This window comes from Schistocerca americana, chromosome 9, assembly GCF_021461395.2.
Source record: "Schistocerca americana isolate TAMUIC-IGC-003095 chromosome 9, iqSchAmer2.1, whole genome shotgun sequence".
Taxonomy (NCBI): Eukaryota; Metazoa; Arthropoda; class Insecta; order Orthoptera; family Acrididae; genus Schistocerca; species Schistocerca americana.
Genome location: NC_060127.1, coordinates 165,627,233 through 165,649,911, shown reverse-complemented (window position 1 = coordinate 165,649,911; position 22,679 = coordinate 165,627,233). Strand labels below are relative to the sequence as shown.

Genomic DNA, 22,679 nt, shown 5'->3' with positions numbered 1-22,679 from the left:
AGTATGGCACTCAGTGACAAAACTAATTGAGCTTGGCAACATAAGGAGTTGACACTTGGGAAAGAAAGTCCGGAGCTCAGAAGTTCATGGGAGGTTTAAGGTGGCTTAATGATGAATCATTGGCAGCAAATTTCACCACAATTTTGCCCAGCACCACCATGGATGTGTTACACTGTTGTAGCACTCCCTCTCGCTCCCATTCCACCCATTCTTTTGACTCTCTGTGATGGAGGTCAGAACCATGATGCCCAGCATGAGATCGTGCAGTTTTCTTATGGGTGGACAAAGAAAATGTTTCAGACATGCCGCTGCACAAGAGCGACCAAAAAAAGACTTCAGGGGTTGGCATAAAAGGTGACAATGAAAGTTCCACTTCCCTCAGGATGTTGATTCCTGAACATTTCACGGTAAACAACAGTTCGCAGTGCGATGAATGAAAGGACAATGTTCTTGGAAAAACTTTGACACTGCTGCTCCACATACTCTGTTCAGCTGATGTTCTTATTTAATACTTCAAATTAAGCATTTATGTGACTGTGCAGTGCACTAGCAGCTATATAATGGCAAAGTCAAGTCATGCAGAATTAAGCAGACTTTACATCCCCGAGTTGCAATATCCTGATAAATTATAAGATTGGCTAATAAGGTACTCATTTACTTTGTCTTTTAATATCTAGGAGTCTTCAGTCTCGTACTGAGTGAGATGGCGCAATGGTTAGCATACTCGACTTGCATTCGGGAGGACGACGGTTTAATCCCACATCCAGCCATCCTGATTTAGGTGTTCTGTGATTTACTAAATTGCATCAGTCAAATGCCCAGGATGGTTCCTTTGAAAGGACATGGCGGACTTCCTTCCCCATCATTCCCTAATCTGATGAGACTGTTGACCTTGCTGTTTGGTCTCTTCCACCAAATCAACTTTCAGCTTCAGTTTTGTGCTAAAGGTACACTAGAAACATCTATACAGCTTTGTGACAAAACGTAAAACTCCATTCTGAACTCTAGACAGGGACATATAATCTATATGGAAACAATATTTTTCTTCTGGTATTGTAGTTGTGAATTTCACATTTTGTCCTAAATTCACTTGTTGTTAACCATAATTATGTTTGGGAGTATATACCTTTAAGTCCCTGAGGTGGCTTCTGCAAACTTTTCCAATGTTAACTTTGTATGGTATTCTTACCGCACTCTTAAATATAATAAATAAAGTTTTGACTTTAGCTGCATTGTCCCAGAATATTATGTTGTATGGCAGTATCAAGTGAAAGTATGTTACCAATACCATATCCAGGTCAATGCAATGAGAAATTTGCAAAAGAGGCACAACTGATGTTTTTGCTAAATTATTCCACTTGCTGGTGCTGCTCCAATTCATTATCCATATGTATGCTCAGGAACTACACAAATGGAGCCTCATCCAGTGTGTGCCCATTGAAATTTGCTGCTGCTATCTGTGAGTAAATTTTATTCAGATGGCATCGCTTAATAGGAGCCTTTGTAACATTAAGTCTTACTTTGTTTGCTGTGAACCAGTTATAAACCTGCTCCATTATTCTATATACTGTGTCTGAGTGAAGTTTTTGAGTCTCTTATCAATATATTTGTGTCACCAGCATACGTCAAGGTTTTTGGAGAGTCACCCAACATTTATGTAGGACTGGAACAGAAGTAGAAAAAGCACCAGGCCTTTTGGGATACCTTATTTCATGTTTGCTCACGGTAAATCTAGACTTATTCCTGTGGTGTCAAAATTAGTGTGACCCTCTGTTTTCTTTTCTTAAGACATGACTCTGTCCATGCAAGGGGAATAACTTTAATGCCGTACCATTTTAGCTTCTGGGGTAGAATTTTGATGATATACACCATAAAAAGCATTGAAAAGATCAAATGAAATGCCAACAGGCTAATTTTTCTTGTTCAGTTCTACCAGAAGACAGTTTAAAGTGCCACACTATCATCAGTTATGAATGCCCCAACAGACGGCTGTAACACTACACTTAAAATGATCAGCATTATAGGGTCACAAAAAATGTGGCTCATGCTTTTCTTAGTCTTTTGGTATGATACCACTTCAGCAGCCTCTAGACATTTTTTCCACAGTACAACTTGAGGTAGTCACCTGGAATCAAACCTAGGACCTCCACATTAGTAGTCAGCAATACAAACCACTAAACCACAGAGGTTGTCTCTTACTTATAACATGCACTGGTGAACTGTTACACAAATTGTTTTATCTCATTGAATCACGTATACTTCACATTTCTTAATGAACTGTTGGACAAATTAAAATTGTTTTATCTCATTGCATCATGTATGGTTCACCTGTCTTATCTATAAACATAAAAAAAATCAACTTGTGTGATGAAGGAAAACTAACCAAAAGTGTAGGAGCAAGCAATGTAATAACTGAAATTTCCATAGAAATTAGTTGTTGACCATTGAAATATAAACAATTATTTTGTTAGCTACATACACATGGTATGGTAACTCATTTTTTTAAAGAAAATATTGAAAATTGAAATACTGAGTGTAAAGTGTGCTGGGGCAGACTTACAAGACTGAACTGGAGAGACCCAGATTAAAGTCTCAGGACAGCACAGAATTTTAATGTGTCAGCATGGTTCATTTAAGTGCACACATCACTGCAGTTTAGTAACTTCATTCTGGAATAGATTCTTCCATGGTCACTACATTTACAACTTTCAGTTCATTCGTGAGGAAGACAGCGTGTGAACATTCTGATATTTTATTCTTAATTGGGATCTGATAGCATGAGCATCTCAAGACTATCTTAACAGTTAGTAAGGTAAATTGATTATTGGTAGGTGACTGGGTTGTTGAATTTCCACAAGGTATAGAGTTACTTGAGCTGACATATGCTGAAGGGAAAGTGAAAAAAACTCGTCAATACCTTAAGAGAATATTAGGTACCTTTACAAGTGACTATATTCATTGTGAATACAAAATAAACACATTTACTAAATAAATCAAAACAACCTCCTGCACCGTGATTCAGTGCACGATGTAAAATAAAGAGCATTGCTGCTAAGTTTACAATGATGAATACTATTTACTAGCACTTTGTGAGTTTATGTGTTCGAGCAGGATGACAGAGTTTAACGAAACACAAGAATTTCAAAGTATAGTTCACACAGTGAAATTTTCTCATTCAATAAATAGAAATTTCATTCCTGCATCTTTGAGCAGTTCTGTGAAGTTTATGATGAACTGCGACACAACTGGTTTCCTGCAAATGATTTCAACCTAAATTTTAAAAAATCACATCTATCCAGTTCTGCACATAACGGATACTACACCAGTGATAAGTATAACACATGGTGAAGAAATAATAAATAGGGTGGAAATTTCAAAATTCTTAGGTGTCCATATTGATGAGAATTTAAACTGGAAAAAGCACATTTTGGAACTCCTAAAACAATTTAGTTCGGCCACATCTGCCCTTAGTCACTGTAAATCTTGGGGAGAGACAAATAGGTGAGTTGACATATTACCATTTCATAATGCCATATGGAATTATGTTCTGTGGTAACTCGTCTTTAAGAAAGAAAGAAAGTTTTCATTGTTCAAAAATGTGCTAAGAATAATATGTGGTGCTTGATGATGATCATTGTGTGGGCATCTGTTTAAGGAATTAGGTTTTTTGACTACAGCTTCACGGTATATTTATTCACTCATTAAGTTTATTGTAAATAATCCACTGCAGTTCAAAAGGAACAATCATGTGCATAATTATAATACCAGAAGAAAACATGACATTCATTGCGCCATTGAGGTGCACAATGTTGCAACCAAAATTATTGATCAGTTACCTAGTCATATAAGATGTGTGACAGGCAGCAATGTAAAGTTTTAAAAAAAGTTTCCCCTTGATTACTCCTTCTATTCCAATTTCTATCAATGTAATGTCAATGTTAAGTGATTAGCAAAATGATTTTTGATGTGAATGTAAGTTGAATTGTTCCACATCATTTTATCGTGCAAATGATCTGTGGAACATGAAACTGTGTAAATTGGGTTAGTTTAGCTCTAACTACTGAGGAAAATGTGAAAAACATGAAATCATACTTCTGATTTTTGATGAGGTTCTTCTACGTGAAAAAGAAATATTTTTGAAATGTAATTTTAATGTTTTACCCCTTTTTCTGTGTCTTGAGAAAATTAAATGAATCAGAAATTTTCAAGGAAATAACTGTTTCACAATGACTCAGACAAACCCAGTATGTAGGTGTGATACAAATGAAACAGTTCTGTTAAAAGGTAGTAGCACTAAAATCCATTTAGATGACAAAGATAAGAGCTTCTGCTTTGATGTGCTGCCTCAACTCTGATTTCATTAACTTGCACTCAAAAATTGGGGCTCCATTTAGTACTTTATTTTCCTCTCATAATCTCTGTGTAGTCCCCCTTCCCTTCCTGTACCATTACCTCGCTCTTTTTGAATTCGCTACCGTCATACTTCTTGCTGTGTCCCTTTGCATACAATATTATTGGGCTATATTCCCTGATTATTTTATCATGCTTCACTTTTTTCCTTTTTTGTCATCTGTCATACCCTCTCAATCTGCTAAGGAAAGTATGCTCTGAACTCTTGTGTTCTTCTTATTGATTGTTGTTTCAATAATAAAATAAATAGTTTCCAGAAAAATTTGGATTCTTGACAGCAGAATGTGGTAGAGGACCTAGCTACAGATGTGAAAGATGCCAGGTGTCTACAAGAATACAGTGAGCTCAGACAAGTGTTTGTGGTGGTGGTGATAATAATAATAATAATAATAATAATATCATATTCACATTATTCAGTAAGTGCATTCAAAGATATTAATGCAGAGGAATGAAACAATAGAAAGTGAAGGGGAAAAATGTTCTTCAGTAACAGTTGTAAGATGGACAATTATAATTCTGTCTTTGGAGTCTCGGATTGATGCCAAAGAAGTTCATTGTTCCATTTAATGTTTTCCCAAAACTCTGCTGAACTGCAAGTAAAATAAACACCAATCTGCTTTGAAATACTAGAAATATTTTTTATTTGTTTGTTTATTTTGTGAACTTCCATGCATTCATTACTGCATATTTACTTGTAAAACCATCATTTTTCTGCTATTATATGGGTATGAATCCTTACTTTATCTTAATGTAATGTTGAGAAATAAGTACATATTGATTGTTAATGAGGTGGTCATCATTTGAGTTAGGGAAATGGTAGAAAATGTATACTAAGCTGCTTATACCTGTTTTCTGCAGACTACGGAATGCCGGACCCTGACCGGGCACCGCCGGAATATGTGTCAGCTGCAGTCCCGCCAGTGAGTGGATCGGGGGCGGGTCCCCCCTACCTCCTACCAGCAGCAGCGCTCTACTTCGACGGCCTGGCCGCGACTGGTGCGGGCCGCTCCGGGAAGCTGTCCATCATCGAACTAGTGCTGTGCAATGTGGCAGCCATGCTGGCAGGGGTCGCAGCCGGGTTCGACATCAGGCTTGCCAATGCCACCACTCTGCATCCACGCCTAGTGTCGGACAGGTCTCTGCAGTATGCATTCACCTCTTGTATGTCTGCACTTGTCACGTATATGAATTGTATTACTTAATTGTGTGCTTTCAGTGTTCAGCCATATACTAACGCAGCTTACAGCACCTTAAAGAGATGACTAGTCAGTATTCAAAATATTGTGCATAAAAAAGGAATCAACAACTCAGCTGAACACCGCTCTTTAACTATTTGTTGGCAGGAGATAGTTATGTATGCAGTGCAAACAGATGTAGTATCACTTTTGCTGAAGTCTGTACATGAATCACTCTGAAAAGTTTTCAATGAATTGTCATTCTTTTAAGGCCTAAACTCAACAGCAGCATTGAATCTAGGATTCTTTAAAACACTGTGTGACTTTTCAAAGTGATAGGAGGAGTGTGTGGCTGCTTTTAAGTGATGGGAGGCCCCTCTATTGTGCTGCTTCACACATTATTGAGATATTACAAATGTGAAGTTGAAATGGGATTTTTTCCACACCATGATGTCAACACAAGTTTGGTTGGAGATAAGTGCATGAACCATCACATTTGACATTTCTTTTCCTTCTGTGGCTACAGAGGCCATAAGTTTGAGATATAAGTTCTCCCGAATTGTTTTAAAGAATTTTGGAGAAACACCTTAATGTGAAACTGCATAGGATTTTTATAAGCCATAAAATGTATCTCGTGTTGTCAGTTGCTGAGCTGTTTCACAGCGTCACTCCTGTTTGCACCTGCCTTTGCACAAGGTTGCTTCCACACACATTGTTGAGCTTCCAATTCAGGCAACCTTCTGCCCACTTCTGTATGACCGAGGATGTGGTGGTGTGTCTTCTGCACCACTCCTTCCCCCACCATGAATTCTCATAGGTCAGTTCTTTACTTAATATTTTTATAACCTCCTTCAGTTCTGAATATACAGAAACTTAGCACGTATTTTCTGTATTTAAAATAGAGCATTACATTCTTTTTCTGTCATAAACTTAATACTTCATGACTTTGTGAAGTAACTTAAAGAGGTGCTTTTTGAATCTGCCACTCAAGGTTTCCACTCATGACAAACTTCTTATCCAATTGTTGAGATGTTTGCCCCTCTACATCTTTGGTTGCTACGTATAAGATATGAACATGTTCAACCTTGCCCCCTGACTACAGTACTGCGCCACATTAATTAATTTAGACAAAAACATTACACGAAGATATCAGAACCATTATATTAAGACAGTGTCACAGACTTTTTAATGAGAGAACTATTCAGAAACCATGGATAAGCAGTGGGCAATGGAGAGATGTATGTTAAGAATAAAAAAAAGAAATATATAGTGTGAAACACAAGACATAGTTATAAATCTAAAGAAAATAAAATGGATTTAGGTGGGATGTGTGGCCAGATGAATGGATGATAGATAGTCTGAGGAAGTTCTTTGCTACATTTCAGAAGATGTGGAAAGACCAAATTTATTGTGGGTAGATAAGATAAAGTTACAGGAGTGACATGGATGCCTAAAGCATTTTACAGGATGAAGTATCTTCCTGGTTGCTTAGAATGCTTTAGTGTAACAGAAATTTTATATTAAGTAGAAATATTCAGGGATCTTGAACAAATTAAATACATCATAAGAGACAAGCAATTGTTATAAGCTGTGTGATAACAACTTGGTGGTAGCATCCTGCTGTTGTCAATGGTGGACATTGGCTGACCTGGATATGTGCTAATGGAGTTTGAATAGGCTGAAAAGCTGCTACTTAAAAGACATAAGAAAGAGCTCAATTCATTTGTAAGCTACTCTCTGTGTTAGCTGTGTAGATAACAAAGCTTGTGAAAATCATGGAAAGCATAGCAGACATTCTTTTTGAATGTGTTAATCCACATTGTGACTGGCAAAGAACTATACATATAAGAGGAACATTATGATACCTTAAATGAGAGACAAATATCCATCCAGCATGGACAAGTGCTTAACATTCAACATTCCAAAAGAAAACTTGATAACAAAACATAAATCTTGTGCAATATACATTTCAGAAGCATCAGTTGTGTCACATGAAATTGACTATGTATGAGAATTGGATTTTTGGTCCTGTACTCCTCCTGGTTTGAAAGAAAGTTGTTGTCAGTGTAATGTACATCTGTTACAAAGAAAAACATTTCTTCGAGTCATCAAGCTAAATGTGTCGAGTAAGATTTAAGAGTTTTTGGCAAAAGGAGCTCTGAAAAATATACGTAGAGTTATTCACTTGTGTGCCAGGTTGTCAAGATTTCATTAAGATCACTTGACATCCTGCACTGTTTGCTGCAGTCATTTGTAACTGGATTTGACTTAATAAATTATCTCCAACTTATACTCTGATTATAACTAACCACAAACCTCATAGTGGTACATTAACCTGAAAGTTCCAACCTGTTCACTATTTTTTCCAGACTTGGTGTAGTCAATGACAAACAAATAACACAAAATCCTTGTAGCATCTTCACACAGAACTAAGAGACTTGATGAAAACTAGGCTTCTTAAATGTATGAAGCAATTCATGAAAATATCTATTATTTTGTTGTAATTTGATATTCCAAAAGATTACCCTGGGAAAAATTTTACATTACTGGTATTGATAACACCTGCAACAGATAGTGATTATCTGCTGCAGAACTGTGGGAATTTCCTGTGATGCTTCAGGAACGTTTCAAGCAAAACTACCGGTGTACTGTGTGGGTATCCTGCTGAGGGAGAACCCATATCAAGGAGGTGCAAGATTTGCTTCTCAGTATTTTCTTATAGTTTTGTTAAATCACTCTAGGCTCAATCACATAAACGAAATGGCATGGCAACTAGAAACGTACTCCAAAATTGAAGTACACTGGACAATACAATTCTTTTGAGCAAGACATGTAAACTGCTCACAGATTCACCACGAAATTCTGCCAATATATGGGCCAAATGTAATGTCACCTCCAGCTGTAGTGAAATGATGATAACAATTTGACCAATGCTGCATGGAGAATTGGGTGATGCTGATCAGGAAGGAAGGCCTTTGACTTGACCACAGTTGGCAATGTCCACATAATCGAGCTAGAACATCTGGGGGAAAGAAATGCTCCAATGATAAGGACGTTCTCACAGTGGGCCTCGAATGGCTACACGACACGAGCGTGGATTTCTATCATTTAGGAATTGAATGATTGGTACAACGCTGTTTACAGAGACTTGGTGACTATGCTGGAAGACAGTGACATGTATCTGTGTCACTTTGAAGTGTAGTGAGCATTTGATGAAAGTTACTTAGCCCACCATAACAATGTGTTACTCACTTTTTCAAGTTCCTTCATATAAATGTACAAGACACTGTCCTAGCTTTTGAGCTTAAAAAGGAAGAGCACGTGATGTGGACCATAGGATGAGAAGTGCACACTTGTTGTAAGGCTGAGGCAAGATAAAGATCAATCGGGAGGTGTCAAAGAGTATAGGAGGTCAAAGTGTCAAAGAGTGTAGGAGGTCAAAGATAGTAAACTGGAACAAGCCGTGCCAGCTTCAATTAAGATATGAAGATAGAATCAGAAGTAAAGGAGGATTAGATGAAGATAAATACATATATAAAAAAAGATGATCATGAAACAAGAAAAGGGGGGAGGTGTGTTGTAAGGCTGAGCAAAGATAAAGATGAAGCAGGAAGTGTAAAAGAGTATAGGAGATCAAAGATAGTAAACTGAAATGAAAAGTTGCAGCTTCAGTTAAGATAGGAGGATAGTATTAGAAGTAAAGAAGGATTAGAGGAAGATAAATAAAAAAAGATGGTTATGAAACAAGAAAAGGGGGGACGGGTGTTAATAGAGGTTATGTCTGGGAGGTGTTTGGGATTCAAGAATGTGTTGGAGGGTGAGTTCTGATCTCTGGATTTAAGGCAAGCTAGTATCGGGTGGGAGCATAAAAATAGTCCATGTGGTGTACCAGGCACTCAGATCCCTGGGGTCATCTTGTAGACTACGTTTAGCATGTGGGCACCGGTTGTCCCGAAGTCAGACTGTTCTTCTATGCCCATTCGTGTTGTAGCGCCCTATCTGCAATGTTCACAATGAAGCATTCCTTGATGTATGTGCAGTTCTTATTAATTTTCTATTTATGATATTGTTATTAGAGAACATACAAGTTTCAGATGTCATAAAATTCTCCAGTACTGAGTAGCAGACCGTGTTGCTGATGTGCTTTTGTGAAGAGTAACTTACACGAATTGACATAGGAGTCACACATATTCGGCACTGTCTCTCAACTCGTCCTGTGTCGGACAAAGTAAAATCACTGTTACCGTTACACTGCAGTGATACGGAAACTCAAATAAAATATTTTATTTCAGGTCGGGTGAGGAGACTTCAGAGCGTGGCCGCTGGTGGTACCACGAACGAAGTGGTGGCATCCCGCCGCACCTGTCACCCGACTACGAGTTCTCGACTGCGTCGGGCTACTCTCACAACACATACCACGGCCCCACACGGCACTCCCGGCCGGCTCTCGAGGATGCGAGGCCACTGCGGTTTACGGATTCTCCCCAGCACCTCGCCGCCCAGCCGCAGCAGCTGTCACCGAGGAGGAAATCGTCGAGCACCAGTAACGAGGGCAGCGATGTAAGTGGGGCAGTATCGGTTTGTCGTATCCACTTCCTCTGTACGTATGACAGTAACAACTGTGCACTGATCTGTAGGGAGAGGTGAGTATAAGACTAGAACAAGAGACAAGTGATGTGGAAAATTACTGGTGAGAAGATGAAGGTTGTGGGATGGCGACTAGCAGAGATTGTGGGAACAGAGGCTGCACTGGAGGGATTGTTCAGAGGAGCTGCTGCTGGGTAAGAAAGGGGAAGCAAGTGGCAAGTGGCTTGGATGTTGAAGTCATTGGTGTAGTGGCGTGCAGCACGTTTGCCGATTGACTGATCGAGTTTGCGGTTAGCCTCGGTTTGGTGACTGCCATTTGTGTGCACAAACAGTTGGTTAGTTCTCTTACACAAATAGAATGCTGCACAGTAATTGCAACACAGGTGGTATACGGGGTTATTAAAAAAGCTGGACCCAATTAATTAATGTTTATTTCATGAAAAATATGGTGGATATGGCTAATCTACACACTTTTGGAAGAAAGAGGACTTAAATTTTTGATTAGCATTGCTAGAGCACTGATTGTTGAATAAACAGCTGCTAGAGTGCACACACCCAGTTAGCATCAGATGTAAGATGGCTACTGTGCAGCACAAGGTGAGTGAGCAGTTTCAGTGCAGAGGGTATCACACCTCCAGTTCCGGCATTGAGCTAATGACTATGAAAGCCATAAGCCATTGGAATAAGCAACCAAATTAAACTTGATGTCACAATATTCACGTACAGGGTCCGCAAAATGGCCATCAAATATTGCAGCATGAGAGAGACTCAACAAAGCTAATTAAGTGATTTATGCCTTAATGCAAAACAGAGATTTTGGACCATTCTTTACCTTAGAGTGAACTGTTAGTGGAATAATGTATATAGAAATGGGGAGACACTGGCCTTTTCCTCAACTTACTGAGAGCTCACAAGATTTCATTTTTGAACATCATGGAGCTCCACCTCACTGGCAACTCGGTGTTTGAGAATTTTTAAATTGATCCTTCCTGAATGATGACTAGGTTGCATGGAAAAAGAAGACTTGGTTCTAATATTCTGACTACCGAGAATTGTTAATTTTGTACCGTGACTTTTCCTTTAGAGCCTTTTTATAAGTGGCAGTTTACACTCCACTTCTAGAAACAACCCCGGCCAACCCACGGATCCATATCACAGTTGCAGTGAACTCGATAGCACGAGATGATTGTGCCCATGTTTAGCTACTGTGTAGCAGGAGAGGGATACACTGAACATTTATGAGCTGTGTTTTTCTATTTCATGAACTCAAAACTGATTAAATTTGAGCCACCTTTTTGAATAACAGCGCATAAGTTGGGTGCTTACACATGGGTCTACTTTAAAGGCAGCAAATGTCTGTAACTGGATTGCAGTAGGAAATGGTGAGCGGATGGGAGGGGGGGTTGGATGTGATAGGTTTTGCAACTGGGCAGTCTACAGTGAATGACCTGTGTCCTGTAGGACTAGTAGTATGAGGATGTGTTTGAACAGTAGTTGTGAGTGGTGCAGGGATGAATTCCAGATTTCAGAATAAAATCTGTGAAGCAGTTCTTCATGCTTTTTTCTTTGAAAGCTGTCAAGATTACTTACTTAAAGTAGCCATATCTTAGTGAAAGACTTTGGCAGTTACAGCTTAGTGAAAGACTTTGGCATTTACAGCAAATGTTGACAACAGAAATCTAGGGAAAAATGTCTTATCTCATATCAAAATAAAAGTAATGTTGCAATATTCAGTTCACAACAGCTATGGTTCATTGTTTTATCTATAATTTACGTTTCAACTCTTGCCAGGTTACCTCTTATGCTAGGCCACTTAATGGTGCTTTGCAAGACATATCCGTAGACATTGTAAGACACATTGACAGTTCGTTTAGTTTTATGTCAGTGTATGGAGTACGTAATTTTGTTACACATCCAAAAGAAAATGTCATAAGCAATTAGTTCAGGAAAGAATTGAGTGGTAGAGCTTTGCAAGTGTGTGGCCCACCCGCATGATCTGCACGTGCCTGTGGCATGCGAGGAGCACCACAAATACACTCCGCAAATGTCGATGAAGTTGCTGAAGATGACTGATGCTGCCTTGCTTAATAGCACTAGCAGAGCACCGGCTGTGCAGATGTCAGGCTATTGTCAATAGCCACACATATATCACGTGCTTGCACTATCTTGCAAATAGGCTGCGAATTTGCAGTTGTGCGTGCACATGCACAGTGTACTTCCAATACCACCAGAGTTAGGCAAAATTTATGTGAATGACTTATAATGAATACAAATAAAAATTATTATTTGTTATTCACAAATAGCAAATCATCATCTGTGAATAAAAACTGTTATGATTAATAGATAAATCTGAAATCCCATGACATTTATTGCTCCAGTTCTTTGTTATTTATTAAACAACTGTGCATTTTGTTGCCATTAATTAGTTTTCAGAATGACTCCTTTATCCCCCCAAATATTGGATGGAATGTTTATTTGGTTTTTGAAGATCTACCACTGTGATCCATTAAAGAAAAAACATTCTACATTTTCAAAGAGGATATTGGTGTGTTATATCTTCTCCTGAAATCATTTTTGTTTCAGGATAACAATCTAAGGCTCTCACATCACAGTCTCCTTTGGCGAAAATTGAGAAATCATCAATTCTGCTGTACTCTTGGCAAATAAGTTTGTTGTTATTGCATATTAGTTTCAATTCCCAAGTCACATTAAAAATAAATTATATTGTTCATGCAAAAATACGTCTGATCACATCAGAGGCATGCTTACAACTAACACACTCTGCAGAAATTAACACTGCTCCAAAGGGTTTACAATTTTTCTTCTAGTTTCTGTTACATTATTCATTTCGATCATTATTTCATAAATGAATCCAGAAATAAATATAGGAAATAGTACAGAATTGTGTAATTAATAATGGAAATATTAAGTGTGCCAATAACTCGTGATTTCAAAAAAAAAAAAAAAAAAAAAAAAAAAAAAAAAAAAAAAAAAAAAAAAAAAAATATATATATATATATATATATATATATATATATATATAAAAACAATTTTAACTGTACATTCAGAACTAGTACTTATCGGTCATAACATCAAAACTAAAATTTTCCACAAAGTAATTCCTTTTCATAAATTTAACTTGAAATATAACATATTGTGTATAAAATTATATGGAAGTTTTCAGAGAAGCATTTGAGATAATACTGATCTGTCCAAAATTCAAAAAATAATACTGGTATTGACACTACTGTTCAGGAAAAGTAATGCGAGCGGAGTATGTCCCGTTACAACATCCCCCTCACATAATATCGAAACTATGTGTTCACAATATTTTGTGACCTACTATAAGATTTGCCAAACAGTGTACCAACTGATGTCAAAAGGTAGAGTACAGATTCTTGAAGTTAAATTTGAAAGTTACTAGAAAATTTTAGGGTATATGATAATCACCTCCCTATGAACATAAGTATAAGTTAGTTTAGAAAAAACTGCAGAAGGTGTAGAGGGGAAATACATAGCATCTGACAAATTTCTGATTACAAAAAACAGAGTTCTTCTTGCCTTCAGTATGTCTATGGGTCAAATAAGTGTGAAACCTGAGTAGTGAAATGGCAAAATTAACATATAGTGACAATTTCCAAAATTATGGACAAAATTCACATGAAGTTGCTCAAAATGGAAAAATAATCTACTATACAAGTCGTAATCTGTACATAAAAGGGACATGGCATTCAAATTTTCAGATCTATGGAACATTCCGTCCCAAGACAAATGATACAAAGTCAACATTACAACATACAAAGTCAAAATTACAACATTACAGTACTAAACTATTTCAGTAAGTACAGGGTCAATGTAAAGTACTAGAATTACAAATTGCAAGTTTACATCTTTAAAGTCACACCTTCAAAATCATCAAAAGGGAATTAAAAATTCAGAGCCTAAGTGTATGACGAGTTAGCCAACTCAAGAAACTCACGACAGATGCTGACCAGAAGAATATACTCAATCACAAGTAGGAATATAGCACAGACTCAATCAGCCACATAAACCACAGTATTTAAGGATATATTGACTCATAAAAAGAGAAAATAATCAACAAATATTAGGGCCTATGCTTACGATGTGGGGACCGTCCCATGAATCCCAACCACACCAGGTACACACCAACAGAAATGTTTCGTCACAGCAAAATGAAGAAAGTTCATGGTCATATATCAATAAGTTCAATCATATGTAAAGAATAATTAGAGGAAGCACGCACGCACACACGCACAGTCGCGATGACCAGGGCTACCCAAAACAGAGTTAACCATGATTAGATTAGATTAGATTAGATTTTAGTTCCATGACCCAAAAATTAAGATGATTCTTGTGGCTGTAGAACATGTCAAAAACTATAACATAAAAAACGTAAAACATTTGAATATAATACTTGTATTGTATTGTATGAAACTGGGGACCTAGAAACGATGGAGATAATTTGTCCTTGCCATAGCCCTCAGTGGTTCACAACCCCACTACAGGCTACAGCAATCCACTCACCCCACCGCTGCCCCACACCGAACCCAGGGTTATTGTACGGATCGGCCCCCAGTGGATCCCCCCTGGGAACGCCTCACATCAGCAAGTGTCACTCCAAAACCACCTTAAAAACCATCCACAGACTGGCTGGCACACCGGACATCGACACTAATCCACCGGGCAGATTCGTGCCAGGGACTGGCATGCCTTCCAGCCTGGAAAAATATAATACTTACTACCCTGGCCATTTGTCAGGATATTATCAAAATAGGTGGTTACATTACAGTAGACTGGAACTGCTAATATTTGCAGAATTAATATGCTGTCAGAATGAAACACTGTTGTTGTTTAATAAGTTTATCATACACAAAATACCTAATCTTGACTGTTGTGATCAAGTGCTGTCAGAACTGAAATCTAACAGACATTTTTTTCATATGCTGCTCAAATAGTCCCTGTTAAGATATTCATCAATAGAGTAGAAGGAGTTGCCTATCAAAAAGTCTTTCAAACTCTGTACAAACTGTGCTTTATCTGAAACCAAGTTTTTAATGGTTGCTGGCAATTTATTTTGAAAATGTGTATTACTGAATATTGGACCCCTTTTTGGACCAAGGTAATGATCCTATGTCTTTATTAGTGTCTTCCAAATTGGTGTGAATGATATACTAATTGGATAATTATCTAGTAGAAATTTGTTCAAATAATGCTCATCTCTGCTTACACTAAATCTTGCACTTTCTTTCTGGTGATTCCAGTTAATATTATCAACTGTAACAAGTTCTATTAATTAATTTGCTTGATTTACTCTTGAGAGCCAGCCTACATTGTAGCTGGATTGAAGTTTTTTTTGTTAATTATAGACAAAGTTGCCAATTATAGTAAGTTGTTCCCCAACATAAATCTTTTTCATTTGTTCTGTCCAAAATATGTCTCGGTGCTACTGAATGTTAGTATTATTTCATCAGCTATTCATTCAAACAAATTTACAGCTCACAGCTAGATGAGTGACCTTCAGTAACATTCCGTATTCTGTCAGCTCCTTAATTTTCAATAGACACACTAATACTCAGCTGCTATGGTAGTATTTGATGAATCTCAGACATACAGCACACACTTTCTCTGTAGAAAACGTGGAAAATCTGCAGCTACAAAGAAATTCTAATTCTGAATTCATTCCAACACTTGCTGGACACATTAGTGCCATTACATTGTGATGAAACAGTGCAGAGTCCACGTTTCCTTAGCAGGCCACTCTGTGAGTGCACGCCACTCAGTAAGCGTGTGACAGTGCGTGCAGAAACTACTGTCCGTGTGCTTCCGCAATGAGTGCGAAGCAAGTGGTGGGGCGGATGAGTGTCTATCACTCGGTTTTGCCACTCACATGCAGTGTTCTGTGGTGATGTTGCAACTGACATATTACTGCACGATTCTCCACAGTATCAACAAGGCTGCACCATTTTGTTTTGGCTTCTCTGATGGCGCGTTGCAGTTCTGTGGTCAGGGCATCTCAATGTGTACCATGAACTGCAAACATGTACCTGCAAACAAACAATAATTTAATTATTTAACTTCATTTTTTTTGAGGTAATGATTAAAACTTTATGACTATCTCTTGCATTTGGGACACACACTGTATAACTGTCAATTCTGTTGCCGTTGTTCTTAAGTAAGAGTTCAGTCCAGTTCCTGTTTTGCACGCCAATACAAATTCTGCCCAGAATGTTACAGATTTTTTTTAAATAGTGTCATTCACTACGTAATTGCCATCGAGCAGCAAAGTTGTCCACATTTTTTACAAAGAAAGGAAATCTTGTTGTTTTAATTATTCATTGAGAGTAAAATGTTACATTTGAAGCAGCACAACTGTAACCGTAATATGAAATCCTACAGTGTTGTTTCTTTTATCTGTTCGTGCAAGTAGACATATTGCTATTTCAGATGTATCCGCCCCCTCCACCTGCACCCTCTGGGGGGATGCTGGAGCGGCACTATGCGGACTACGAGGACCTTCCGCCTCCACACATCCTCCCACACCACTATGCGAGCTACCAGCCGCCCCCGTACCCACACTACGTACCTGCAGCACACCACTATGCGGACCGTATGTACCCCGAATTTGCGACTGGTGCCAGCGCCACGCCCCCGACGGGAGGGTCCTACGGCTACCACGAGATGCAGCCTTACGACGGGAGCCGTGCCGTTTACGAGGGCAATCGCACGCCGGTAAGAGGATGGCTACAGTTCGTGCCTTTTGTCTTTCACTTGTGTTTTGATGTTGAGATTTAAATGTAAAGTCACAAAATCTATAAGCAGTTTTTGTTTGTACCTTCTTCTGAAGTTTGTGTTTGTAAAAATCATATGCATCTAATTATCTTGATAGAATGCAAATATTTTCTGTCATTACTTCGTCACTCATTCTGATTACCTAACCATACTAATGAAACAAGGAGTATTGTGCCTATCATCAGTTTACCTGCAATCCCTGGCCAAACTGTTGTTGTGATGAGCACCAATAAGTATCCATTAAGGATGGAAAGGAACACACGAGATCCCATCACTTATTACATTCTGTAAAACAATGTCTAAAACAAGTATATTTTCAACTAGCCAAGAGAATAAAACAATTACTGACTGCAGTTTTGTAACAGAATTTCAATACAGATAGTTGTTGAACATGCTAAGAGAATAAAACATTTTAATGATGTAATTATCTTTAAGATGTTGTAGCTCTTCTTTCACTATCTTGCAAAATAGATGACTTGAATAAGGAAACCAGTAGCACAACAAATGGGAAAAACCACCTCCTCTGAAAGACTTCCACTACCCCACAACCAAAGATATGATTACCCTCTGCATTGAAGTCTCTCCTCCCGTCTCCTCTCCCCCCTATTTCTCCTGTCCTTCACTCTGTCTGTCCATCTGCCTCATGCCCAAATGTCAATAACACTTTGAAATTGTGTGCCACCCTTCAAACACCAATGCAGAAATGATCATTGCATAGCTGCAATAGCACATGAGTTGACGACAGAATACTTGTGCATTCGTGATGAATAAAATGTGTGTTTGTATTGGTTAAAACAAAGTATTTTAACAGATCTAAAACAACAGGAAAGACTAATGCATCAAAAACTGTAAGAGATAATACAAAAACATGATACAATATAGTGAGTTTCCCTCTGGAATGGACAAAAACCAGAGAAATATAAAACTGTTTGTTGTTTGTCGATGACAGATTGTAGAATGTATGGTATGCAAGGACTAAAGGCATTCACACAGCAACTTGTGCAGACACCTAAAGCTGCTACCACATTGGAACGCTAACCAACTAACTGCATCAATGCATATGGGTGCCCACTGCAGAATGCCTGCCCTACTTTATTTATTTTTTTATTTACACATCAAGTTCCATAGGATCAAATTGCGTAGCAAATCTCCAAGGTCATGGGACATGTTAGTACATGAAATTACAATATAAAAGTAATAACAGATAAAAAATGAAATGTTTATGAACCCGAAAAAAGTCTATCCGTAAGTTTAAGTAAATACAATCAACAATGCAAGAAGAATCAGCTTAATTTTTCAAGGAACTCCTTGACAGAATAGAAAGAGTGACAAATGAGGAAACTCTTCAGTTTTGATTTGAAAGTGCATGGATTACTGCTAAGATTTTTGAATTTGAGTGGTATCTCCCTGAAAATGGATGCAGAAATATACTGCACACCTTTCTGTATAAGAGTTAAAGGCTAATGCAAAATACGCAGACTCGTAAACAAGGATCGACAAGAGCTTAGTGAACTTACCGTTATTGCCCGAACCGCCCGTTTCTGAGTCAAAAATATCCTTTTACAATGGGAAGAGTTACCCCAAAATGTAATACCATATGACATAAGCAAATGAAAATAAGCAAAGTAGACTAATTTTCGTCTCAAACGATCACTCACTTCAGATACCTTTCCAATAGCAAAAATGGCAGCATTAAGTCTTTGAACAAGATCCTGAATGTGGGCTTTCCACGACAGTTTACTATCTATCTGAACATCTAGAAATTTGAACTGTTAAATTTCACTAATCATATGCCCATTCTGTGAAATTAAAACGTCGGGTTTTGTTGAATTGTGTGTTAGAAACTGTAAAAACGAAGTCTTGCTGTGATTTAGTGTTAATTTATTTTCTACAAGCCATGAACTTAGGTCATAAACTGCACTATTTGAAACAGAGCCAGTGTTGCACACAACATCCTTTACTACCAAGTTAATGTCATCAGCAAACAGAAATGTTCTACCTGTAGTACTAGAGGGCATATCATTTATATGAATATGGAACAGGAGTGGCCCCAACACTGATCCCTGGGGCACCCCCTGCCCTCTCCCTGACCGTACCCCACTCAGACCCCACCTCACAGCCATTCTCAACATTGTGAGTAATGACCTTTTGCTGTCTGTTGCTAAAGTAAGAGGTGAACCAATTGAGAGCTACCGTATTTACTCGAATCTAAGCCGCACATTTTTTCCTGTTTTTGTAATTCAAAAACCCACCTGCGGCTTAGAATCGAGTGCAAAGTAAGCGGAAGTTCTGAAAAATGTTGGTAGGTGCCGCCACAACTAACTTCTGCTGTCGAATATATGGAGCGCTACACAGGCATGGTTTGCAGGCACAACGATAAATACTGGCAGCAAAACCTCTGCGTCAGTAAATAAATTTTAAAAAAAAAAAGGTGGAAGACGAGCTTATTTTTCCTCCGCCCCGAGTTTCGACCACTGCATTTTCATAAATTATCCATCGAAGTAAATACAAATTTCGTATTGTTCATCTTCGAATGTTGCAGTGTTTCAATGTACTACAAAAACCCGACTGGCAAGACTGTTACGGATGTTTGTCAATATGGCCAACTCTACGTTCTGAATTTTTCCCTACCTGTGAGAAGAGATGGTTGCTAATGGGAACTTTTATGAATTGTGAGTCACATGCAGTATTCTCTTCACCATAAGAATAATACGAATGTAAACGTTTTGCCACGTATTCTTTCGTGTTTACTGCTGTCTCATTTAAATTCTGTCTGCCTAATAAACTATGAAACTAGAGTGAGACAACAGCAAATGCGGAAGAATATACATATCATGTCATGTTTATATTCATATTATTCTTATGCGTAATAGTGATACAGTCAGAAATGAAGCACGGCAATTGACTAGATTTTTAAATCTAAGATGACTCTAATTTCTGTGCAGAATGTAATGTACTAAAGAGGCGTCTGCAAAGATTTTCAAACGGAGAAAAATTTTTGCTGAAATCTCGTTCAGAACATCTTCTATCATACGCAGTCTATTATTTGGTTCTTGTTGATCATTATCAAAGAAGGCAGCAGTGTAAGTAACAAAAGTGACAACTTTTTTTTTTTTTTTTTTTAATTGTAAGCGGCAGTAGCATGCACAAAAGCAAGCCATGCCGCGAGCGGCGACAGGCCGTAAACACTCATTATCAGAATGCGACAAACAATGCATGACACAGTACAGTAATGCATCTTCAGCTTAGAGTGACGCAAACACCGTATAAATATGGATGGAGCGCCTGACACATAGCAATGACTACCTGGTAAAGCTTAACTGATAAGCTTACGACTCGAACCAAACTACTGTAGCTGTATCGTCATTCATTCGACCTAAATTGTGTCTCATATTACAATGGACCAACTTTGTTTCGATTTGGAGGTGCGGCCTAAAACTTTTCTTTCCCCTTGAATTTCGAGTCTCAAATTTCAGGTGCGGCTTGGATTCGGGATATTTTTTTTTTCCTTGATTTCGAGTCTCATTTTTCAGGTGCGGCTTAGATTCGAGTGCGGCTTAGATTCGAGTAAATACGGTACCTCCCGTATTCCATAATGGTCCAACTTCTGGAGCAATATTTTGTGATCAACACAATCAAATGCCTTAGTTAAATCAAATATGCCCAGTATTTGAAACCTTTTGTTTAACCCATCCAGTAACTCACAGAGAAAAGGGAATACAGCATTTTCAGTTGTTAAACGACTTCTTAAGCCGAACTGTACATTTGATAGCAAATCTTGTGATATAGAATAATCAATTATCCTTACATACACAGCCTTTTCAATAACTTTAGTGAACACTGATGGCATAGAAACAGTCGAAAAGTGTCTACATTGTCCTTTTTCCCCTTTTTTTACTACTGAGTACTTTAATCATTCAGGAATCTGACCATTCCTAAAAGAAAAATTACAAATATGGCTAAATATATGGCTAGCATGTGCAGCACGGTACTTTAATATTCCACTAGGCACTCCATCATATCCATACGAGTTCTTTGTCTTCATTGATTTAATTACTGACGGAATCTCCCACTTGTCAGTATCACAGAGGAGTATTTCAGACATCAATCTCAGAAAGGCATTTGCCAAGAGAATTGTTTGATTCCTTGTAGAAACTAAATTTTTATTTAATTCACCAGCAATGCTCAGAAAGTGATTGTTAAATGCTGTACATATATCTGATTTATCAGTAACAGAAATATTTTTACTATGAACTGACTTTATATCATCGACCTTGTGCTGCTAACCAGACACTTCCTTCACAACTGACCATATGGTTTTAATTTTATCCTGTGAATTAGCTATTCTATTTGCATACCACATACTCTTTGCCTTCATAATAACATTTTTAGGTGCCTTGCAATACTGTTTGTAATGGCCTACTGTAGCTTGATTGCGACTACTTCTAACATTTTGATCTAATTCTCACTTTGCTCTACATGATATCCTTATCCCACTAGTCAGCCACCCGGGCTGCCTGTTACCGCTAGTACCCCTTTTAGAACATTCTAATGGGAAGCAACTCTCAAAGAGCATGAGAAATGTATTAAGGAAAGAATTATATTTTTCATCTATGTTATCGGCACTATAAACATCCTGCCACTTTTGTCCCTTGACAAGATTTAAAAAACTGTCTATTGCTGTTGGATTAACTTTCCTACATAATTTGTAATTATATGTGACATTTGTTTGAGTACAAAAGCATTTTAGTATTAAAATTTGTGCCTCATGGTCTGAAAGGCCCATTCACCCTTTTACTAACAGAATTTCCATCTAGTAATGAAGAATGAATAAAAATATTGTCTATGGCTGTGCTACTGTTCCCTGCACCCTAGTTGGAAAAAACATTGTCTGCATCAGATCATATGAATTTAGGAGATCTAGCAACACCCTTTTTCTTGCACCATCACATACAAAATTTATATTGAAGTCACTACATATAACTAATTTCTGATACTTCTGGAATCAAGAACCCTCTCTAACTTGAGCAGAAATGCTCTGGAGTCAGAGTCAATTAGAAGTTTGGTTTCACTAAATTCAACTGCCCCTGCAGAACATTCAAATTTATGTTCAGTGCAGTGCCGTGATATGTCTATAGACTCAAATGGAATACTGTTTTTTACGTACATAACCACTCCCCCACCACGCAAGCAACTCCGTGAAAAACAGCCAGCTAATCTGTATACCAGTAAAGGAAATCTCTGAATTGTCAAATTATTTAAGCAGTGCTCTGATATACCAATAATTTCAGCGTCAACATCTATAAACAGTTCACTAACTTTATCTCTAATACCTCTTATATTTTGATGAAATATACTAATTCCTTCTCTACTTGGAAACATTATGTCCTTTGAATGTGAGCCCTTAGTTAGAGGGACTTGTTTTAAGCAGGTATACCTATCAGCTGACTTCAATCTAAGAAAGGTGCAGCTCTAACACCAACTACTACAGGAATTTTTCCGTGAGTGATCCCTCTACATTTGTTGCGTATAAGCTTTGCCAGCCTCCCCTTCCCATACCCATTGAGGTGGAGGCCATGCCTAGTGAAACCTGATCTATTGATAGACCCAACTGGCACCACTGAAATGTGACGCATGACCTCTGCCATCGGTGCCCTCTCTAGGCCCATGTTAACGAGCCTAACAGCTGCATTAAGA

General features: G+C 38.0%; 1 protein-coding gene across 1 annotated transcript in view; it reads left to right on the top strand.

Annotated features, from left to right (window-relative positions):
* LOC124550777 (mitogen-activated protein kinase kinase kinase 10-like) overlaps positions 1-22,679 on the top strand; it is a 680,343-nt gene that overhangs the window by 627,486 nt on the left and 30,178 nt on the right. Inside the window, exons 8-10 of the mRNA XM_047125500.1 lie at positions 5,269-5,545; positions 9,878-10,145; positions 16,638-16,922. Of these exons, the coding sequence (XP_046981456.1) occupies positions 5,269-5,545; positions 9,878-10,145; positions 16,638-16,922 (830 nt within the window). The remainder of the gene's footprint in view (positions 1-5,268; positions 5,546-9,877; positions 10,146-16,637; positions 16,923-22,679) is intronic.